Genomic DNA, 20,832 nt, shown 5'->3' with positions numbered 1-20,832 from the left:
AAGAGTGAAATGTCAACCTCAGCTCGAAATAGCCCTGAGCCACTTGCAGCTTTCACCGAGGGACACTTCCCCTCAGAGCACTCCAAGTGACAGCAATCTCAGACCAGGCAGATCTGCAGCTGTCTCCAGTAATATGACAACCTGTACACCCCAGCCAGTGGGAGATTTGCTCAATTAATCTTTGCCACCCTGACTGCCCCGTGGGCCCAGCGGGACCGGCTGGGCAGTTAACCATCAGGGCTCAGTCCTGCCAGCCTGCACAGGAGCCCACGGGCTGCAACGAGCTGATGGGGCTCTCATAGACCACAGCTGCTCTCTGTTTCCTCCCCAGCCCTTGGATGCCAGCCAGCAGCTGCCTGGGTCAGCTCTAATTGGAGCAGTGCAAGTCAGAGCCTGCCAGCTCCAAGGGCTGCTGGCCACCAGTAAGGCTGGGGCCACTGTCCTGGTCCCATCTGGGCAGGGCAGGCAGCTTCTCACCCTGCCAGAGCTCATCCTGCCAGCACAGCCAGGCTGGGAGTGGCTTGTGAGAGCATCCACAGAGACATCTTTGGAGGGATAAAGGGGGGATTTGCAGCTGACAATAGGACAACTGCCTCCTCTTCTCCCTGGCTTTTGGGTCCACTCTCCTCCATGCTGCCCTGAGAACAGCCCCAGCACAGCCCTGGGATCATGCACAAACACTACTGATTTATCCAGCTTCCACCACATCGTTTCCAAAGGGGCTCAGCTAGTGTTCTGGAGACTCTAGTTTAATTAGCTACCTGAGCAAGATCAAAGCAGCTGGGTTATCCCACTGAGAAGTGGATCAAGATTTCTTCACCCCACACCCACAGCCAGGCTCATCCAGCCCTTGGTCCTCTGCGTGCTCCTGCCTGTACCTGCACTGAGCAGGGACAGCTCCCTGCCCTGGCCAGGGGAATGAATTCCCACTTCCAAGAAAACATCAGGGCTGCAGTAGGCATTTCTTCTGAGGGAGCCCACCCTAAGCCAGGAGCTCCTGCCCAGCCCCAAGCCCTACCAGGTGGGGGGGCATCCACAATCCCAGCTTGTTTTACTCACTGGCCAGCCCCACCAGTGCCACACTGGGGCAGGAAGGGGCTGTTTGCTCTGCAAGGTTGTTGAGGGCTTTGAACCACAAGTTTTAGCCACTTCTAACTCCAGCTTTTTCACGTTTCAGCAATCCCAAAGAGTGAGGAACTGCACTGTGTGGTCTATCTTTTTTTTTTCCTTCTTTTTTTTTTTCCCCCAGGCCAAAAAGAAAAGCAGGAATTTTGTTATCTTTTGTTGGTGTTGGTTTTAATCTCTATTGTCTTTTTTTTTTTTTTACTTGAAAGCAGGCAGATTTCTTCAAATATTGCATTTGGCCAGAAGCCAAATCATTCATCAAAATTTACAGCAGCAGCCTTTTTCTCCCAGCTCTCTCAGTCTCTTGGGCTGATGCTCACTGATCCGACGCCCAGGAGAAACAAGAGAGGAGCAGAGAGCCGTGGGGACTGCCAGGCTGCTGCCCAGGCTGCAGTGCCCACATCCTCTGCACCTGCACTCAAGGCTACCAAGGACATCCAGGTGGATGGGACACCAGAGGTCCCTCCCAGCGCGCCCTGAAGGCTCAGGAGGCCTCGCAGGAGCAAAATGACAAAACCCTGGACTCAGAAAGCCAAAGGCAGCACCAGGATAAGCTGAAAAGCCCACATCTCCTCCAGGAGGAGGGAGGGATTGCCATATCTCAGGCTTTCTATTTGAACTGGCCATTTCACTCCAATTTTCTCTCTTTTCCAAGATAAGCCTGTCCCACATTCCACTGCCGTGACGACAGCCCTGCAGCACAGCCGCCTGAGTCCGATGGCTTCACAGCCTGGCTCCCTGCTGCCTGAGTTCAGGCATGTGGGTAGGAGTCAAAACCTTCTGCTCCACACAGCAGCAGATCGACTGAAGCAGGAGCTCCACCTTCCACAGCTGGTTTTGCAAGATTAAAGCCACAATTTGGTTCTCCCTTTCTGTGTTTGCAAGCTCTTGAGGGAAGGCTTCCCACAGGCTCAGAATGAACAGCTCATCGATTCCACTTCCCCTGGGCCAGCTACCTGAGTCCTACCCATCCCTGCAACTGACGTCCTGCCATCAGACTGCTCCTCTGGAGCAGATCCCTGCAAGACACAGCTTCACTTGCTTTGACCCCCAAGACCTGGGGAGCTCTGGAGAAGGCAGTGTGCTGCCCAGCAGAGGCTCTCTCCTCGGAGCTACAGAAAGTGCACAGAAAGGGCAGGCTCTCTCTTACCCTAATAGGGCATGAAAGTGCCTCATGAAATTCATGCAAGGCGAGTGGAAAACAGATAAAGCCATGCCCTCCTCTCTGGAGCCACAACACATCAGCCCAACAGGCTTGGTGGGCCAAAAATGTGTCAGGGCTGGAGCTGCAGCCAGCCTGGGCTGGGGATGAGGCCATTCTGGGACAGCACTGAAAGAAAGGGGTGAAGATGTTACCACATCACCCATTCCATTGAGCCAAATCCCTCCAGGCCACAGAGCCCCACGTGTGGGGGGGACACATCATGGGGGTGCCACAGCTGTGGCAGGTGCTGGTCCTGGTGCTGGACCCTAATGCTGGGGATCACTGCCCTCATGGCTGCATGTGACCAGGAATGGAGAGGGTCTCGCCTGAATCCTGCAGCCTGCTCCCCACAGTGGGCAGTACAGCAAGGGTGAGCTAGAAGCATGGGTGACCCCAAGGGCCTTTTTGGGGTGAGGCAAAGACCAGGCAGCAGTTCAAAGCAGGCAATTTTTCTACAGAGCTGGATACTGGTGCTCTGAGGCAGCAAAGCCACCACAAAACCACAGCCCAAGCAAGCCCAAAACAGTCCTGCTCACTTCTGACCACAAGACCACAAAGACCAAGCCCTGGCTTTGGGACAGGACCTGGGTGTCCCTCATCACCAAGTGACACAAATGCCCTGAGCTCCCAATCCAGGGCATGGAGAGGCTCAGGTGGAAGTGTTCCTCCTAACCAAACCACGGGTGGTGACATCATGTCGTGGCACAAGGCATCTGGCAGCTCAGAGAGAAACCCAAGCTGCACTCATGCTGGCCGTGGTGGCACAGGCCAGGCAGGCTTCCCCTTGCTGTCCCTAGGGAGGGTTGTTCCAGACAGTGACCTCGGTGTTTGCTGATAGCTGTGTAGAGGAGGCAGTGCCTGCTCAGGAGCTGCCAGGGAAAGGTCTGCACCCCTGGGCAGAGCGAGCACTGCTGGCACCAAGCACTGAGAGGGAAGCAGCAGAGCCCCAGCCCTGGGCTCCCACTGGTGCAGAAACAGATGCCAGCGCCTGGCTTTCTATCAGCCAGCAGGGAGAGCAGCAAGATTATCCTCTTGATAAACACACGCAGCGCCCTGAGAAGCGGCTGCTGGCAGAGCAGGACCAAGCAGTGTCCCCTTGCTGCTGTGTCCTGGCACCCAGCTATGCAGCAGCTGCCTGGCTGCCCTCATTTCTCTGCCCAGGTGCCTGCTGGCTCTCCCTCAGCCCTGTGGAAGCACTGAGATGCTCTTTGCCACTGTGGGGGCAGCAGGGCAACCAGAACACCCAGATGTCAAGGACCTGCCCTTGGCTCCTGCCACTCGACCACCTTCAGCAGTGGCTGCACCTTGCTCAGTGTAAGCCTCCCCCTGCACCCCACAGGGAGTCTGGCAGGATTTTAATGAAGCCAGGGTAGGCCTGTCCCCACCTTCACCTGCACCCACCTATCTTTAAACATCCCCAAGATGTCAGGCAGCAGCATCTTCAGTGTCTGATTGCACAGCTGCAGAAATGCAGCTCCCAACTTCTGTGTCTCTTCCTGGCAAATCCTGCTTGGAGGTGAACTGCAGCCAGTATCCCACCCGGGGCCAGGACAAGCTCTGCCCATCTCCTGGCTGCTGCTGCTGCTTCCTCCTTAAACCCCCCATTCATCTCAGGGGGATATGCAGTCCTGGAGCAGAGAGGTCACCAAGCTGGGACAGCAGAGGACCATCAGCTGCTCTCCCAGGCAAGAAGCCCACCTGGCAGGGCCTCTCTTGAATCACCACTGCTGCCTGCTCTCATGGGATGACCATGAGCATCCTGCCATCTGACCTCAGACCTAAAGGTCTGGGAACACACTAGACTCCTGATGGGTCTGACAACCATGCCTCTGGCTAAAAGCCTGAGGAGAGCAGCAGACAAAGGATATGTAACATAAACCCCTGCAGCTCCTTCAGAGCAGCTCCGAGTCTGACTCAACAGACCTGAAAATCCCAGGTCCAAACTCTCTGGCCTCAGGGAAGCTGAGCTTCACCACCAGCCTCAGGACAGCCAAGGCCACCACGGCCACCAGCCCAGCTCTGAACACAGACCACGCCTCACCACAAAGGTGCATCGGGAGGACATCGCTTTGCTTGCCCACCTCCCCCACCAGCCCCATAAGTCCCGAGAGCCCCGGGGGCGAGGGGCTGGCTGAGGCAGAGCCCTGCCAAGGCAAGCACCTCGCCGGTGGGCGGGCGGCCGAGCTGCAGCGGCGTGGGCTGTCCTGGGGCCCGTGTCTCAGCTGTCGCGCTCGGGTAGCGCTGATAACGCCCTGCTCTGCCTGCCCTTATTTAGCCAGGAGGCTCTGCTGACTCCAGCGCTTCTAGGACGTCATTTGCAGCACACAGGAGCTGCCCGCGGCCGCCGGGGCCACGCCGCCTGCGCGCAGTGAATGGCAGCAGCGCTGCCGGGAATGCGGCCGGGAAGGGCAGGCTCGGGAAGCGATACAGGAGCTGTCAAACTCTCTCGCTGCTGAAAGGCAGAGCTAAGATGTGCCCCAAAGCCACGGGTACGGACAGAAAAACAACCTGAGCTTCAAAGCAGCTCCTCCAGGGGCGGTGGCCGCGTGTTGCTGCCAGGAATTCCTCACCAGTGCGAGCTCACTGCAGCGCTGCGGTGATTTAACACAGCCCAGGCTCGTTGTGATGAGATTGAACTCTGCTCTCACAGGAATTAGTGCCCAGCATTTCAGAATGCACTTGAGCAATTCCCGCAGGGACCTGTCCAAGCAGTAGTGCTGTGGGAACCTCTACAGATAGTACACTAAACCCCCAGACAAATCCAGCAGCGTTCATTTTCAGCTGTACTCTCCAGGCATAGCCCTCTCAGCTGCACATGGGCTTGAGGGCCAGCTTCAGACAAATGGAAGAGGCACAACGGCTACTTTGCCTCTGTTACTTTGCCTTCCTCTCGATGCTGTGACATCTGGCAGATAATCCTGAGGTGCTGTGCACCCGTCAAACAATCTCAGAGCCCGGCCAGACCTGTTCCTTGCAGGACACACATCCAAGTCACTGGGAAGCACAACCATGTGCAGAGGCAGTGGGAGGGAGGTGGGATCTGCAGGATTTGCACTCACTTTGTCCCCCAAAAGCACCAGAGAGAAGGAAATCCCCTGGATGAACTGCCCAGCTGCTGAGCGTGCAGCTTTCAACAAATCAGAGGCTCCCCTGCAGCCAGCCCTGCCCTTCCTCTTGGTTTTTGGTCTCTCCTGAAGAGATAAAAGCTGACCACTTCCATGCTCTTCTCCCTGCTTACAGTGAGACCACTCTCCCCATGTAACAGCAGCACCCCAACTGCTGGTGCTCCAGAGCACCCTGTTCAACACCAACCACACCCAGGACACTCCCAGGGCAGCTGTTACACACCTCAGGATGGCTTTTCACTGGCTTGGTGGTGGCTGTCCCCTCCTGGCAGGGGCTGGTGGGGGACAGGCCTGCCAGATATCCTCTATCAGCTTGTCTACTGAAACCCTGGGGAGATGATGTTCTGGCTGTGACCCCAGGACCTCACTGCCTTTCCCACCCACCCCAAGAGAGCAGAGGAGCAGAGGATGGAAGGGCAGGAGGGACATGGCAGGTGGCTTCACCTGGCACTGCAGGAGCAGCCATGTTTCAGCTCCAACAGGAATCACTTGGGATCACAGCAAGGAAAGTCCCAGGACAGCAGCAGTGCAGGGCACAGCCAATGGATGCCATGAGGTGCCTGTTAACCCCCAGGTCCATCTGTGGTTGGTTATCCCAGGGCTGGAGTAAAGCCATCAGAAAAATCAGAGTCCTTTAGGTTGGAAAAAGACCTTTAAGACCATCAAGTCCAGCTGTTAACCCAGCACTGCCAAGTCCACCACTAAACCACATCCTTCAGTGCCACATCTACATATTTTTCAGTGCCTCCAGGGATGGAGACTCCACCACTTCTCTGGGCAGCCTGTTCCAGGGCTTGACACCCCACTGGCTGCCACACCTCAGGATAACTTCTCCCTAGTGCCAGCAGTCTTAGGGAGGATTCATCAGACCTTAACTCCAGTACCACCATCCTAGTAGGTGATGCCTAGTGCTGCTGATAGACAAGCTCCAGGTTTCTGCCTGACATCTGAGCAGCTCCAAGGGCCATTGCCTGAGGTGAGGGGCAGCTGGCTGAGCTATCTGGGCTGTTCAGGACAGTGTGACCCTATGCTAAATGATTTTCACTGAAATAATGAAAAAAGAATGAAAAAAAAAAAAAGAGAAATTGCTGTTCCCTCATCTGGCAGTGAGGCAGAGCTAGCTGTGTGCCCAGCTTCTTGCACTACAGGGAAAGCAGCTGGATTACTGACCCAGCAGGGTTTGGAGGGGAGCTGAGGAGCCCAGGGCTGTGCTAATCAGGCAGGACAGGCAACACCACTCAGTCAGGACAGGCAGCAGGGCAGATGATAGCTGGCACTGCCCTTGGCACTGGCTGGAACACCCAAACCAAGCAGGCAGAGAGGACAGGAGCTGCAAAGCAGTCTGGTGCCTCAGATACTCACAGAGCAGAGCATGGGTTGAGGAAGGTTTGCTGACCATGGCTGACCACTCTCCCTGACCATCACTGACCACAGGGCAGATGACAGGCAGGGTGCCCATCAGTGCTGCCAGCAGCCTCCTGCCTGTGCACCCCCTGAGCTTGGGCATGTGCCTGGGATTCCTGCAGTGCAACCAGCCAAGGCAGCTCACAGTGCATGGGCTTGTTTTCCTCAGGATTTCTATCCCTGAAGAGCCTTTTATGGTGTAAAAGAGTGAAGTCTGCTCTTCTCCTGACATCTTCCCCCAGGAGAGCAAAAGGCTCCGTGTTCTGATCATTCAGCTCTGTGCAGGGCTTCCCTGAGTGCCAGAAGCAAAAGAAACTCAAACACCCATAGCGTCTGCACAGGTTGGTGGAGGTAGCTGGCTGCTGAGTGCTGATGGTCAGTTCCCAGCAATAGCCTCACACACAGATGTGCCACATCTTCCCCTGGCAAAGCATTCCTGTAGCCTCCAAGTCATTCCTTTCCTAAGGCACACACTGCCAGCCCAGGGGAAAGGGAATGCTCCATCCAGAAAACCCTGCTTGCAGTGACAAGCAGCCCAGACCTTTCAGAAACCACATTCACTGATTTTCACAATCTGTCTGCAATTGCTCTGTTCTGGGAGTGAAAACTGAGGCAAAGTTCAAGGCCAGTCAGTGGCAGAGCTGAGATTTAGCCTAAGAGCCTCCTCAAGGCAAAATCATCTGGACCTGGAGTTCTCAAGCCCAGTGCTGAGCTAAAAGGAAGAGTAAGGAGCACCAGTCAGGCTCTCAAAGGGCAGCAGGTAGAGAGAACAGCTCTGCCCAGAGGGACACACACCAGGAGTAAAGGCTGATGGAAACTCTGAGTTACAGTTTACAGGACAGAGGAGCCCGAATTCTCCTCTCGCAGCGGGGCCAGCTCAGCTGCGGGGAGGGGACCGGGGGCATCGCAGTGCCAGGGCCAGCAGCGTTCTCCTGCCCTGCCCCAGCCTCCGCCCAACGGCAGGGTCTGCGAGGGGCGGGCTCCCTGCAGGAAACCTCCTTTAACGCCTTATTTCCTCCGGCTCCAAGGTTTCCTTAATAGGAAATTATTCCCTGGCCGCACTGGGGGGAGGGGGATGCAGTCCCCTGTCAGGGCAGCAGGCGCATTCCAGCCCTGATGGAAAACACTGCAGAGCCGCTTTTGATCCGAAGTGTAAATAGTGTATAATAAAAAGAGGTTTGTGTAAACCAACCCTGCTCTCGGGAAGCAGCCTTTGCCGCTCCAGCCCCCTTGTTTACGGGCGCGTAGCACCGCGGCCGCACGCAGCTCCCGGGCACGGCGGAGCTGGTGTCAGGCTGAGCTTGTCCTGCCAGGAGGCTCCGACGGGCCCCGCGCCACCCCAGGCTGTTATTTTTATCCTAGCTGGCCCCGCGCAACATTTCGGTTGCAGTCGTGCCAGTTTCTCTCTGCTGGTCTCTGAGGCGACTGCCTCCTGCTAAGAGCACACCCACCAGGCTGCCTGCGAAGCTCTGGAGCAGAAGTGGTCACCAGGAGAGCAAAGCTGCGGTTTCTCCGTGGAGAGAACTTCTGTTACTTGCCACCCCTGCCACCACTTTTCACCTCTGCTCGGCAATGAAGCGACTGATAATTACACAGCAACCAAACGGAGCAAGGCAGCAGCCCCAGTCGCCGCCCAGCAAAGCCTGCGCAGGGCGGGGGTTTGGTAGACAGCTGAGTTGCAGGCTCGAGGTCTGTCACAACCACCTTTGTCTAAGGAAAAGGAGAGCCTGATGATCTCTGGCCTCTGCCAGGCTGCCTCTGAGACTGGCAGGAATGCTGTGGGTCTAGGAGTGTGCTGCCAGCACAACCCAGACACAGGCAAGGACGCAAGCAAAAGGTGGTTTTCTCTTGCTCTTCCTGGGCAGACCCTGGAGCTGCACTTTTATCTCTTCCCTCCTCTGTTCCATGCGGGGTGATGGAGCAATTAGCACTTCCCCACTAATTTCTAACTAATTCTGAGTGGTGCCCACCTGTCTGGTCCTAATGTACTGGGTGGTGTAGGGGCAACGTGGTGCCCAGCAGTGCCTGTGTGTCCACTGGCACGAGGGACAGCAGTGCAGCGAGAGACTTCCATGTGCTCAGGGTAGCCTCTCACACCCCTGTGGCACACATCCCCAGGCACACTGCCACTTCCTCACTGATGGCTGCCATGGCCCTCTTCCCACCCCTGGGGTCTGGTAAGGACAAACTGGGGGGACAAAAGGGGACACACCCAGATGAGTTCTCCCTGCTTCTCCCCTGCCTGGCATTGTACAGCATTGTGGGCTGTGGCTCTGTGCCACGGGATCAGGCTCAGCCACCCACCCTTGTCTCCACTGTCCACTTCCCTTGTGGCAGAGACACTCACACAAAACCTGGCTGAGGGCAGCTGGGTCCTGGGGGGCAGATGAGGCTTCTCACAGCATCTCCCTCCTTGGTTTGATGTCTGCCATAGGAACTGCCTCCCAGCCTGTAGCATTCCAGCACAGCAGTGTTTGTCTCAGAGTCCATTACTCTGGGCTTGCTAAAATTGAGTGACAACCCTGATGCCTCCCATAAGCTCCTCACAGAGCCACAGTGGGGGCTGTGGGGCCACTGTGCTGTGCTGCAGACCTGGTTCATCTGGGCCACGTCTTGGTGGCTGCTCAGGAGCCTGCTGGATTTATCACCATTAGACCCTGCTGGTCCTCATCTTCGCTGTCAATGACTCCCAGTGGTTCCAGCAGCCTGGCATGGCACCAGGGCGCTCCAGCTCATACTCTCCATTCTACTGAACGGCTGGGGCTGGTGCCAGTTCCTCCTGGCTCCTCCTGGACCAGTGCTGCAGGGGGACAGGAGAGTGGGCAACAAGGAGAACAGGTCCTGAACACTGCCAAGCTACCATGGAAGCTCTTGGCCCTGCTCTGCCCTTACTTAGTACAAAGAATTTAACAGAAACCGAGGGGGGACGTGTGCGACCCCCGCAGCAGTGCACAGCGGGAGGCACACAGCAGAGTTCCAGAGAGACACATGGCTTGGGCACCACCGCCCACCAGCGGAGCCCTAAGCTCCTACCTGGAAGCCGCAATCTCTGATTTCTGCCGAGCGATGGCCGCAGCCCTTTGAGCCCCCTCCACGCTCCTGTCCACCTTCTGCCGGATCTTGGCGCTCTTGAGCGGTATCACACGCTTCTTCATGCCCTTCACCAGCACGTTGTGCCGGTACTTGCCCTCCTCCTTCTTGCCGTCGGGCAGGGTGGTGCAGCCGTAGCCGTGCCGCAGGTTGTCCAGCCACTCGCCCTCGTACTTGAGCCCGCTGGAGCGCTCGCTGACGCCGAAGCCGGCGCGCTTGTCGTTCTTCCACTCGCCCATGTAGGTCTCCGTGGTGGTGGCGTCGATGTCCGACTCGAACGGGGGGTACTCCTCGCCTTCGGCACCCTCGCCCAGGCTGACAGTGGAGGTGGCATCGCTGGCGGCCGAGCTGATGCCGCTCTCGCTCTTGAGGAAGCTGACGCGACTCTTCTGGCTGGCCAGGGACGACTTGGACTCCGACTTCTTCAGCTTGCCCAGCAGGGAGCCCCTGCGGAAAAGCCCCCCGCCCTTCTTGGGCTTGCCGGCCTCCGCCTCCGCGTAGAGGCTGAGGGCGAAGCCGCCGCGGGTGATGGTGGGCGAGAGGGGCAGGTTGTCGGGGTTGGCGGCGGGGGAGTCCTGCGGCAGGGTGCCGTTGCTGTGCTCGCTGCGCAGGGAGGACAGCGACGTGCGGAGCGGGGAGCGCACCACCGAGGCCATGCCGTAGGGCACACTCTGCCGCACGCCGTAGCCGTGCCGCATGCCGTTGGTGAACTGCCCCTGGTAGGTGCCTGCGGGAGAGAAGAGGCACAGGGTGAGGAGGAGGCTCGCTCCTGGCTGAGTCGCAAAGGCAGGCGGGCTTAGGGCAGCGCTACCCATCTGCCCTCGGGGAGAGGAGCACCGTGCCACCAGTGCTTGCTCAGGAGCAAAAGCAGTGGTGCCCAGGGAGCAGAGGATGTGCACCTTGGAGCTGCTGCTGGCAGGTGGCAACTCACAGAATCACAGCATCGACCAGGTTGGAAAAGGCCTGAGAGATCATCAAGTCCAACCTATTACCTAACACCTCCTGACAACTAAACCATGGCTTCAAGTGCCACATCCAAGCCTTTTTTGAACACCTCCAGGGATGGGGACTCCACCACCTCCCTGGGCAGCACATCCCAATGGCCAATCTCTCTTTCTGGGAAGAACTTTCTCCTCACCTCCAGCCTAAACTTCCCCTGGCACAGCTTGAGACTGTGTCCCCTTGTTCTGGTGCTGGTTGCCTGGGAGAAGAGACCAACCCCCACCTGGCTACAACCTCCCTTCAGGTAGTTTGAGAGAGCAATGAGGTCTCCCCTGAGCCTCCTCTTCTCCAGGCTAAACAACCCCAGCTCCCTCAGCCTCTCCTCACAGGGCTGTGCTCCAGACCTCTCACCAGCCTTGTTGCCCTTCTCTGGACACATTTAAGTGTGGGAAGGAGCTGGGGTGCCAGGGAACTCTGCTGCAAACCCAAGGCCACTCAATGGACAAGTTCTGCATTAGCATCCAGAGCAGGAGGTAGCCCCACAGGGCTGGGGTTTGGGCTGTGCCAAGGGTGGTAGCAGCCCCAATGGACACACAAACCATGGTGGCCACTCCTTGGCTCAGTGACAATCCTCTTCAGCCCATTCTGCAGTTTGTCACTCACAGGCTGCCAGGACCAGCTCTCAACCCCTGAGTTGGGCTCCTGGCCATAGCACAGATTGCTCTGTTACCTCTGCCCACATCTGCTTGGCCCTGCCACACAGCTTCTCTGTGGTCCCAAGACCAAGGCTTGTGCCACACTGCACAAAGCAACAGATGGCTGGAAAAAGGAGAGGAACAGAGCAGCTCTGTGTGGGGCTCCTTCAGCCCTGCCCCAACAAAACTTTGTTCTACCATGCTCCTCCAGACCCACCTGAAGAGGGACCATGGTATCATGTGGTGGGGAGCACAGAAGGGATCATGTCCACCATGGCCAAGGCTGCACCTTGGCAACAAGACCCTGCTAAGAGCCAGCAGCACCTTGGCAGTAACACCTGGAGGGACTGAGCAAAGCATGCTGCTCCTCACCAGGCCATGCCAGGTCTGCACACTTGCAGGCCTCAGAAGAGCAAACTGGAGACCACTGCTCTGATTTTTCTCATCAGATGTCGAGACTTAAATTAGCAGCATCAAAACCCTCTGGAAAGAAGAGCCCAAGGAAGGGCAGGAGAGCTGCTGGGGCAGCACCCACATACCAGAAGAGCAGGCTGTAAGGGCCAGCACAGCCCTGCTGAGCCCTGTGAGATGGGACAGCATGGATTGAGTCTCAGTCTGTAGGTGCTGTTGCCTCAGAAACCAGCAAACCACCCTAAACAAAAGCAGCATTCAGCTCTGCTTCTCTCATCACAAGACTTGGAACAAGACATCTCACCCCAGACTGGCACCCTGTGGGGCAGAGGCTACTGGCAGGCTCCATTCTGGGGCGTGGGCAGAGGGTGCTGGGGGAGCAGGAACGCCCTCAGAAAGGCTACCCCATTCCTTCAGCCTCTCACGTGCTGCTTTGTGCAAGCTAAGGACCAGCTGTGCCAGGGACATTTTCACAGGCATCTGTCCTAAATATGGTTTTCATTAAGCTGTTATCTACCAGGAGGCACCAAATTTTTGGAGAGCAAGCAAGCCAGGGAGGCTCAGCAGGGCTGGGCTGAAGCAGGAGGGGGTGACCTATCTTCAAGGAATTCATCTTCCCCTCAGACACCATTATCGGGGCTGACCCTGCTCCTCAGGGAGAAAATCCAGTTCCTTCTTTGGCTATTGTGGGAGTGCATATTTTACACTCTCCCAGGCCACTTCTGCAGCATAATCTCTCCTCCCAAGCTTCAGGTTTCGTTGAAATCCTCTTTGGACCCGCCTGTGGGGTGTTAGCTTACAGCGCTGGGGGCCAGGAAAGACAAGAAGTGCCCAAGCAGGCAGCAGCTGCTGCCCTGGGGTGAGCCACCCCCAACCAGCCCCTGCCCACCCCATGGCACCCAGGATTTCGGGCTCCCTGCAACAGTTGGCCTCCTCTACTTGAAAAATGTAGGAGCTGAGGTAGTGCAGAGCATCTGTGGGCCATGGGCAGTCAGCCATGAGGAGCAGTCTGCCAGAGCCAGGGACCATTGCCCAGTTTCTTGGCAGAGCTTGAAGCTCTGTTAAAAACAATCAGATGAGCAGCACAGGTTAGGGGGCTGGGCATGAGCTGGGAGAACAGGATCATTGCTAGAGATGTCCAGGCATCTGCTTGTGCTCCTCACTGTGCTCCAAAATCCTGGGGTTGAGTCGTCCCAGCACAACATGAAGTTCTGGAGAAGTCAGTGGTGAAGTCAGTGCTCCATCCCCACTTGCCCAGTCAGTGAGCAGGGCTGACACATGATCAGGGTGACACTGGAGACCTCCTCCTAGGATGGACAACCTTGCACATAGCAGGCTGCAGCTGATAGAGCTGCCAAATTAACCCCCTGGGAGAGGAACTCTGGAAAATCTCACAGGTTCAGGGGGCTCAGCGTGGTCCTCAGGGGTCAGGTCAGAGAAGCTTCTGCCCTCCAGCAAGTCCTTCCAGCAGTTCCAGAGCTGCCTGGAGGGGAAAAGCCATATGGCACACCTGCTTTTCAAGAAGGAGAGTCTGAGGTGCCTCTCCCCAGGGGCACACATGCCTGCCTTCAATATAAGGTTTGGCACTGGCTCTTCAAGCTGCTCTCAGCTGCCTGATTTCAGTCTGCTGCACAAGCAAAGTTGTCCCTTCGGTATGTGGTGTGACCAAACGTGCCCACCCTGCCTGGCACTGACACACCGTGCTGCCTGCAGCTGCCCAACCAGCATGGGGCCAAGCAGGCACTGCCATGTCCCTGTCATGCTGTGATCCAGTGCCTGGCTGAGGCTTCGTGCCAGGGCAGAGCCATAAACCATCCCTGGAGCAGAGCCAGAGGCTGCTGAGTGTGGCTGGAGGCGCCAGGGCCGTGCGTCAGGGCACGCAGGGGCTGAGTGGAGCCAAGCCTCGGCTCACCAGCACGTCCCAGTGCAGCCAGCTCAAGAGAATGGGGCTGAGCAAAGCCCTCCTGCACCACAGGCTGTCACTCATCAGGGCTGCACATCCCTGAGCCACTGCTAGCCTCTGAGTATCAAAGCAGCTTGGGCAAGGGGGGCCAGGCGGGACATAGAATCATAGAATCAATAGGGTTGGAAGAGACCTCAAAGATCATCAAGTCCAACCTGTCACCCAACACCTCCTGACAGCTAAACATGAAGCTGCCAACCAGCTGTGCCCACCCACCTCTCAGGTTCTGTGAAAGAAAAAAATTAAAAGGCTGAAAAAGCAGTGGGTGTGAAAAAGCAACAACCTCTATTCAGGATGAAAATGGGGCAGAGTCCCTCTTCCCTGCCCAGTTCACCAGGACAGTGCCACTGAACCCCACTGATGATTACTAGGGGGAGAGGACCCCAATAATCCTTTAGTGCCTGTGCTTTCTCTTGCCATGGTGACAAAAAGCACTGGCACCTCCGTGCCCCTCAGGTGTGCACTTCACCACCTCTGCCTGGCCCCAGCCAAAGCAGGGCAGGGGGTGGCCCTACCTGAGTAACTTCTCAGAATGGGAAGGATGAAACTGGGGGACTGATGAAAGTGGTATCCCTGGAGCCTTCACCTGCAGGCACACCACAGCATGGCAGCACCCTCATTTTGCCCTGGCAGCAGGGCAGGACAGTGCCTGGCTGCATCAACAGCAAAAGCTTCAGCTCCTGGGGCACACCCAGCCCAGCAGCAAGAGCCTGCAGCCAGCAGTGCCACACTTCCCCTTCCCAGCCTCAAAGCCCCAGTGCAACTAGCAATTAACAAAAATAACACAGCCAGCTAGGTGAATAAGGCCAAGAACTCGTGTCACTGCCCTGCCACCCTCTGCTGCTACCCACACCCTGCAGTGCCAGGTGTGTTGGAAGAACTCAGTGTAAAAGGCTGGGGACATTCAATCAATGATCAGCACCACACAGGAGACAGGCCAGGGGAAGCCTCGTGCTTCTCTTTGCTGCCAGCAGCACTCTCTGATGGCTTCTCCTGGAAAGGAAAGGAAGGGGGGAAAAAACCCCAGAGAGGGGTAAAAACGAAATGAAACTGTGCAGCATTAATTCGTGGGTCAAATGCAGCCATGCAGGAGCTGTACCACAAAGGCAGCAGACACAGGCCAGCACCATCTCTGCTCAGCCAGAGCCCAGCCCTGCTTCCCCAGCTGCAGACACAGAATCACCAAGGTTGGAAGAGACCCCAAAGATCATCAAGTCCAACCTGTAACCACAGACCTTATGACTAAACCATAGCTCCAAGTGCCACATCCAATCCCCTCTTGAACACCTCCAGGGATGGGGACTCCACCACCTTCCTGGGCAATGCATTCCAGAGGCTAACAACTCTCTCTGGGAAGAACTTTCTCCTCACCTCCAGCCTAAACTTCCCCTGGCACAGCTTGAAACTGTGTCCTCTTGTTCTGGTGCTGGGTGCCTGGGAGAAGAGGCCAACCCCCACCTGGCTACCACCTCCTTTCAGGTAGTTGTAGAGAGCCATAAGGTCTCCCCTGAGCCTCCTCTTCTCCAGGCTAAACAATCCCAGCTCCCATGGATGCTTCTCCTTCTGCCTCAACCCAGGTCCCTTCCCACCACCTTTCCCTGCCCCAAGCACTGGAGGGCTGGGACTTGTCCACATCACCCTATTCATCTCTCCTGGTTTCCTTTTCCCTTTCTTGTGGGCTGGTGGTCACTGAGTGGTCCCATTGTTTCCACAGGCAGTTCATTGGCACCACCATTTTCTCTTAGTGCCCCAGGGACCAAACTGCAGCATCAAAAATAAGTTGGTTTCAGGCTGCTCAGCTGCAGGTGAGTTTCCCATTCCCTTCCTCCTCCCAGAAAGGAGCTGTTTGTACAGCAAAGCCCAGCTTTGGGCTCAGACCCCTTGAATCAGCACCAGCAGCAAGATTTTTTTCCTGCAGTTGACCTTGACTGGGTCAAGCACTTGGACTCAAAAGCACCCAAAAGATGAAGCCTTTCTTAGGGCAAAGGCAGAACCTACAGGTTGGAAGCCAAATAACCAGGTGCTTACTCATAGCTTGGGCTGCAAAGTGAGGAGCTCCTTCATGCTGTGCCTTTCACAGCTCCAGACACTCTCCACTTTAGCTGGGCATCCTGTGCCTGGGGAGGGCTCCAGGCTCTTCACTAGTAACAGCAGCAGCCAAACAGGTACATCCAGCTTGGATTCCCAAGGAAAGAAATCAGTGTTGCTGCCTCTGCCCAGCCACACCAGGAGCTCTGAGCCCCTTGGATGACTTCAATCAGAGTTAGAGGAGAGCTCTTTAGGCCACCAGTCTCCCATAGCTGCAACAAAAATGAGCTCTTGGTGGTCAAGACCAAAAGTGAATGACCCACAGGGTACCTGAGCTAACCCACACCAGGAGGCTGCTTCTTCTTGGACACCAACAATCTGTAGGGGATTTCAAAACCCTTCACTCCACATTTGAGCTTTGTTTAGTCACCAACCTCAGCCAGACAAGATAAAATACACTTGTGGGGCTGTGAATTGTAAAACTGCTTTAAAATCTGAAGTTTGGATGTGTGCATTTATAAACAAAAATAAAATAAGCTCACTTTAAAGCCTGTTTTAAAACCTTTGAATCAGCTGCACCTCCCTGAAATCCACAGGCAACCAGACCATGACCTAAAGCTTCTAATGACCTGGCAAGGGCTGCATGTTCCCAGAGCCCTCTTCCTGGTGTGGCTGGCTTCCAGGGGGCTTGGGAACCATGTCCCCTACCCAAGGGACAGCTGATTTCCAAAGCCTTTCCAGATGTTTATCTTGGCAACCTCAGTTAGCAGCCTGGTGACATCTGGATCTTGCAGATGGTTACTGGGTACAGGTAAGCAGACAAAGTAGAAGCAGTTCCTGCAAGTGAATAAGATCATTCCACACCTGATGCTGGTTGGTGGTCCTCACCTTGGCTTCAGATGCAGCTTCCTGTACCATCAGAGATCCACTCACTTGGCATGAGCAGCTTGGGGCAGCCAGGACATGATAGCTTAAGGCAAGGAGCAGCTGCTGGACACTGGGGCACAGCCTTCATGAGCCAGGTCTAGTTGCACCCAGCTGGGCTCAAGCTCAGCAGTGCCCAGGATGGCTTTGGCAGGGCACATCTTCATGGATCAGGGCTAAGCTGCCAGCCTCAGGTGGCAGCAGGGATCATGTAGATGGCACGTTCTTGGGTGCAGGACAGCAGCCCAGGGGGTGCATGCTGACTGAAGCAGTGTCTTACATATCCTTGGGGGGAAAAAACCTAGACTCATCTTTCCTTCTCTTCTATTGCAAGCTCCCATGTCCAGATCTAATCAAATTCAAACTCCTGTGTCAAGTTTTGCCTCTTGAGATTCTCTGCAACATTAACTTGAAATCCAGTTGCCCTGCACTTCAGGAAGCAGTAAGAAAGGGCCTGTGCAAACTCAGAGGAGAGCTTGGCACCTGCAGAATGATGGCCCCAAGGGCAGCCACTGCTGACAGTTACCAGATGACTGCTCACCTCCTCACACAGAACCTGCTCATCCTGCAGCCCTACAGAGGCGCTGCAGTGCCAGCCTGAGCTCGCTGCCACGCTGCAACCTGCACAGCTCAGTGCCCAGCTGCTGCATGGCCACGGAGCAGAGGGGACAGACAATGTAAGGAGCTGCAGGGACACATCAGGCCATGTCTGTACCTACAACCCCCAAGGGCACAAAGAAAATCAGTTACAGTCCTGTATCTCCAAGCTTAAAGGCATCCAGGTCCCCAGCACAGCCCTGACAGCCAGTCTTGAACCAGTCCATTTTTCTAATGTCTCCAGAACAGGGCTCTTCATTCTGAAGATTTGTGCCATTATTGTTATTTTTCTTTACAAACTAACTCCATTGCCTGCCCTAGGTAAATGTAGCTGCAATTCTGGTCCACCTTCTGAAGAGTATTTATTTCAAATCACCCTCTCTCTTTAGCTCTCCTAAATACAGCAGCCTGGAACACCACAGTACTGGAGAGCTACAGGATTACTTGGACAGAGATTCTTGCAATGCTTCTAACCCCAAAATTGCCACTAATGCAAGAATACAACCAGCCCTGCATTCATAGAGCACAAGGAGTATCTGACTGCGTGGTGCAGTTGTGGCTGAGAGCTTCCAAGTAACCAAAGGGATTTATTCCAGGGACAGGCACGTGTGCCTGCGTGTTCTAAACAGCTTAGATGAACTCCAGCAAAAGGGTTCAGCAAAGCAGATGGCCAGGCAGCCTGTCAGGGGCATGCCAGAGGTGTTTGAGCATGCTGTGGTGCTCTGGGTGCCTTATACCCAACCTGAGAACATCCCCAGCTAGCTGCCTGAGGAGCCGGCGAACACCTTGCTGCAGTCACTGCTGAGGAGCCTCTGGTTTGGTGATGAGCTGAATAACCAGTCCCTGGAGAAGCAGGAGTCACAGACTACACAAACCGAATTGGCTGGTGTTAACTATTGATAGGGACACTTGAGAGCAGCTCCCGAGGGAGGGGTGGTGGGGGCAGTGCTCCTGCTGCTCTCCCCATGCACACACTGCGCCTGATGGTGAAAATAAAGGCACACACACACACACGTTTGTGCCCCAAGCTGTGCTTCTCATTGCAGACCACTGTGCCTGCCTGGCCCTCATTGGTGGGGACAGGATCAAGCCAGCCCTTCAGCAGGGACAGCAGATGATCTGCCACCATGAGCTGGGCAGCAGGCTGTTCCCCCGCTCCCATCCCTCGCAGCCCCCTCACCTCCATCGGCGTAGGTCTCCGTGCCGTAGCCATCCTGCAGGCCGTTGTTCCAGGTGCCTTCGTACTTGGCTCCGCTGCTCATGCTCTGCCTGGCGCCGTAGCGCCCCTTGAAGCCATGGGTCCACTCTCCTCTGTAAACCCACCGTCCTTTGGTCTCGATTCCGAGGCCGTGCCTCTTGCCTTGGGACCAGTAGCCCTCGTAGGTGTTGCCGCTGGGCCAGGTGTAGATGCCCACCACTTCGAAACCATAGTTCCAGGAGCCCGAGTACTCACCCTGGCCCTTGGGGCCAGTGCAGATGCCGTGCCCGTGGGCTTTGCCCCCTTCCCAGCCCCCACAATAGGCACCTCCATCATCGAAATCAAACCTGCCTCCGCTCATGGTACCCCCGGTGCCCCCTCAGCCGGGCAGCTCTCCCAGGACAGCGCTCCGGAGTGCGGCTGCCGCATCCCCGAAGGAGCCGGGCCGGGCGCCGGGGGTGGCCGAGGGGCCGGGGAACGGGAGGAAGGAGGAATTAGAGGGAGGGGAGAAGGGCGGGCCAGGGCCGAACCCCCCCTGGGAGGGGCAGCAGAGCCTCGCCGCTACCTGCCCCGGGCTGGGGCCGAGCCCCGCGGGGAGCGGGAAGCGAGCAAGGGGATCTGGAACCGGCTGCGCTCCCCTGCCCGGACCGTCCCGTCCCGCCGCACCGCACTGCTCTCCTCCCCCGCCGGGAGAAAGGTCAGCGCTGCCCTAACAAGGCCATCGGATCCCAGGAGCTGCTCCCAAAAATAACCCCCCGGAGCCCGGCCTCCGCCTCGGGCCCTTTTATGAAGGAGGGAAGAGACACATCCCCCCCGCCCCGGGCAGGGATCCAGGCGGACAAGAGGCTGGGAAAGTAAATGCCTGCTTAAAATAGAGCCTGGGAAGGGGTGCGTCGCTCCCTGCCTGCCTCCCTCCCAGCCGCCCGGGCGCACCGGCAGCGGCTCCGCAGAGGAGGGAGCGGGGGGAAGCCGAGCCCAGCTCCACCGGCCCCACGAGGGATGCTCCGAGCTGGGAGCACCCTGCGGACCAGATGGGTGACACCAGTGTGGGCAGTTAGGACACGGGGTAAAAGCACAGCCCTACAGTGGACACCTCACTGTCTGCCAGTTCTGAAGCAGATCTCCAGCACCGCTTCAGGACAGCGAGACACCAGCAGTCATACCCTCCCTCTCTGAACAACAGACTCAAAACCTCTCTGGTTAACTGCTGGCAGCAGAGTTTAGTCTCACTAGATCTGGAAACGAAAGGGGTGACTCAGCCCATGGGACAGGTTAAAAGCAGTGACAGCCCAGCTTGCTCTGTAACATCCCCCATCATCAAACACGGGTGGTAGAGGACAAGGAACAAAACACCAAGCCACAGGCTCATCCAAGCCCTCCTTTATTCCAGCCACACCTGTTCCATCTCCTGAAGACACTGTCACAGCAAGACCATGAAGAGATGACCTTCCTCTCACTGACCACAAGCTGCTGAGAAGCTGCAGGAGCTGTGGGGTGAGGCCATGCTGTCAGCAGCCTGAGCTCCCTGGACCCAGCCCAAGCTCTGGGGCAAAGCTGTCACAGGCAACAGCGAGTTTCAGACTCATGTAACAGTTTACAGCTTGGACAACCTCCCCCTTGTGTTTCTAGGATGAAGAGGCATAGAAAAACCACACACCTGCCAGACAGGGAAGCATGGATATGCAGCATACAAACTGCAAGCAGAAGCCCACAGGCACCAGGGAGAGGGAGCAACCACTGCTGAAAAGCCTTTTGTAATTACTGAGCCAGAGGCAGGAGCAGGCACTTTGGTGAGGGGCTCCAGCATGGCTCAGAATTGCTGCTTTGCAGAATCAGGCAGCTTCTTTATTTTACATTAAAAAATTCAGCTTGGCCCCTTCCATTTGGTTTGCTTTTTAAAGCTGAAGTTTTAGCCTATTCAGGCAAGCTTTCAAGGTTCATGCTGTATGACTAAGGCCTGGCCATTCACATTTTCTCAAAGCAAGACCAGAGGTATTTGGGTTGTGGCTTCTGGGTAGACCAAAACATCTTAAAACACCTTGTAGTGACAGAAGGGAAAGTGTGAAGGCAGCAGTTGCAGCTACCCATGGTCTTTTATTTCACAACCTTCCAGCACTCACCAGCCC

General features: G+C 56.3%; 1 protein-coding gene across 1 annotated transcript in view; it reads right to left on the bottom strand.

Annotated features, from left to right (window-relative positions):
* Window positions 1-19,610, bottom strand: part of JPH2 (junctophilin 2) — a 34,010-nt gene extending 14,400 nt beyond the window's left edge. Inside the window, exons 1-2 of the mRNA XM_054173660.1 lie at window positions 18,689-19,610; window positions 9,892-10,675 (exon numbers count right to left, since the gene is read on the bottom strand). Of these exons, the coding sequence (XP_054029635.1) occupies window positions 9,892-10,675; window positions 18,689-19,067 (1,163 nt within the window). The 5' untranslated portion in view covers window positions 19,068-19,610. The remainder of the gene's footprint in view (window positions 1-9,891; window positions 10,676-18,688) is intronic.
* Between the last annotated feature and the right edge of the window lie 1,222 nt (window positions 19,611-20,832).

This window comes from Dryobates pubescens, chromosome 26 (genome assembly GCF_014839835.1).
Source record: "Dryobates pubescens isolate bDryPub1 chromosome 26, bDryPub1.pri, whole genome shotgun sequence".
In the NCBI taxonomy this organism is placed as follows: Eukaryota; Metazoa; Chordata; class Aves; order Piciformes; family Picidae; genus Dryobates; species Dryobates pubescens.
This window is presented reverse-complemented; position numbering and strand designations above follow the sequence as displayed.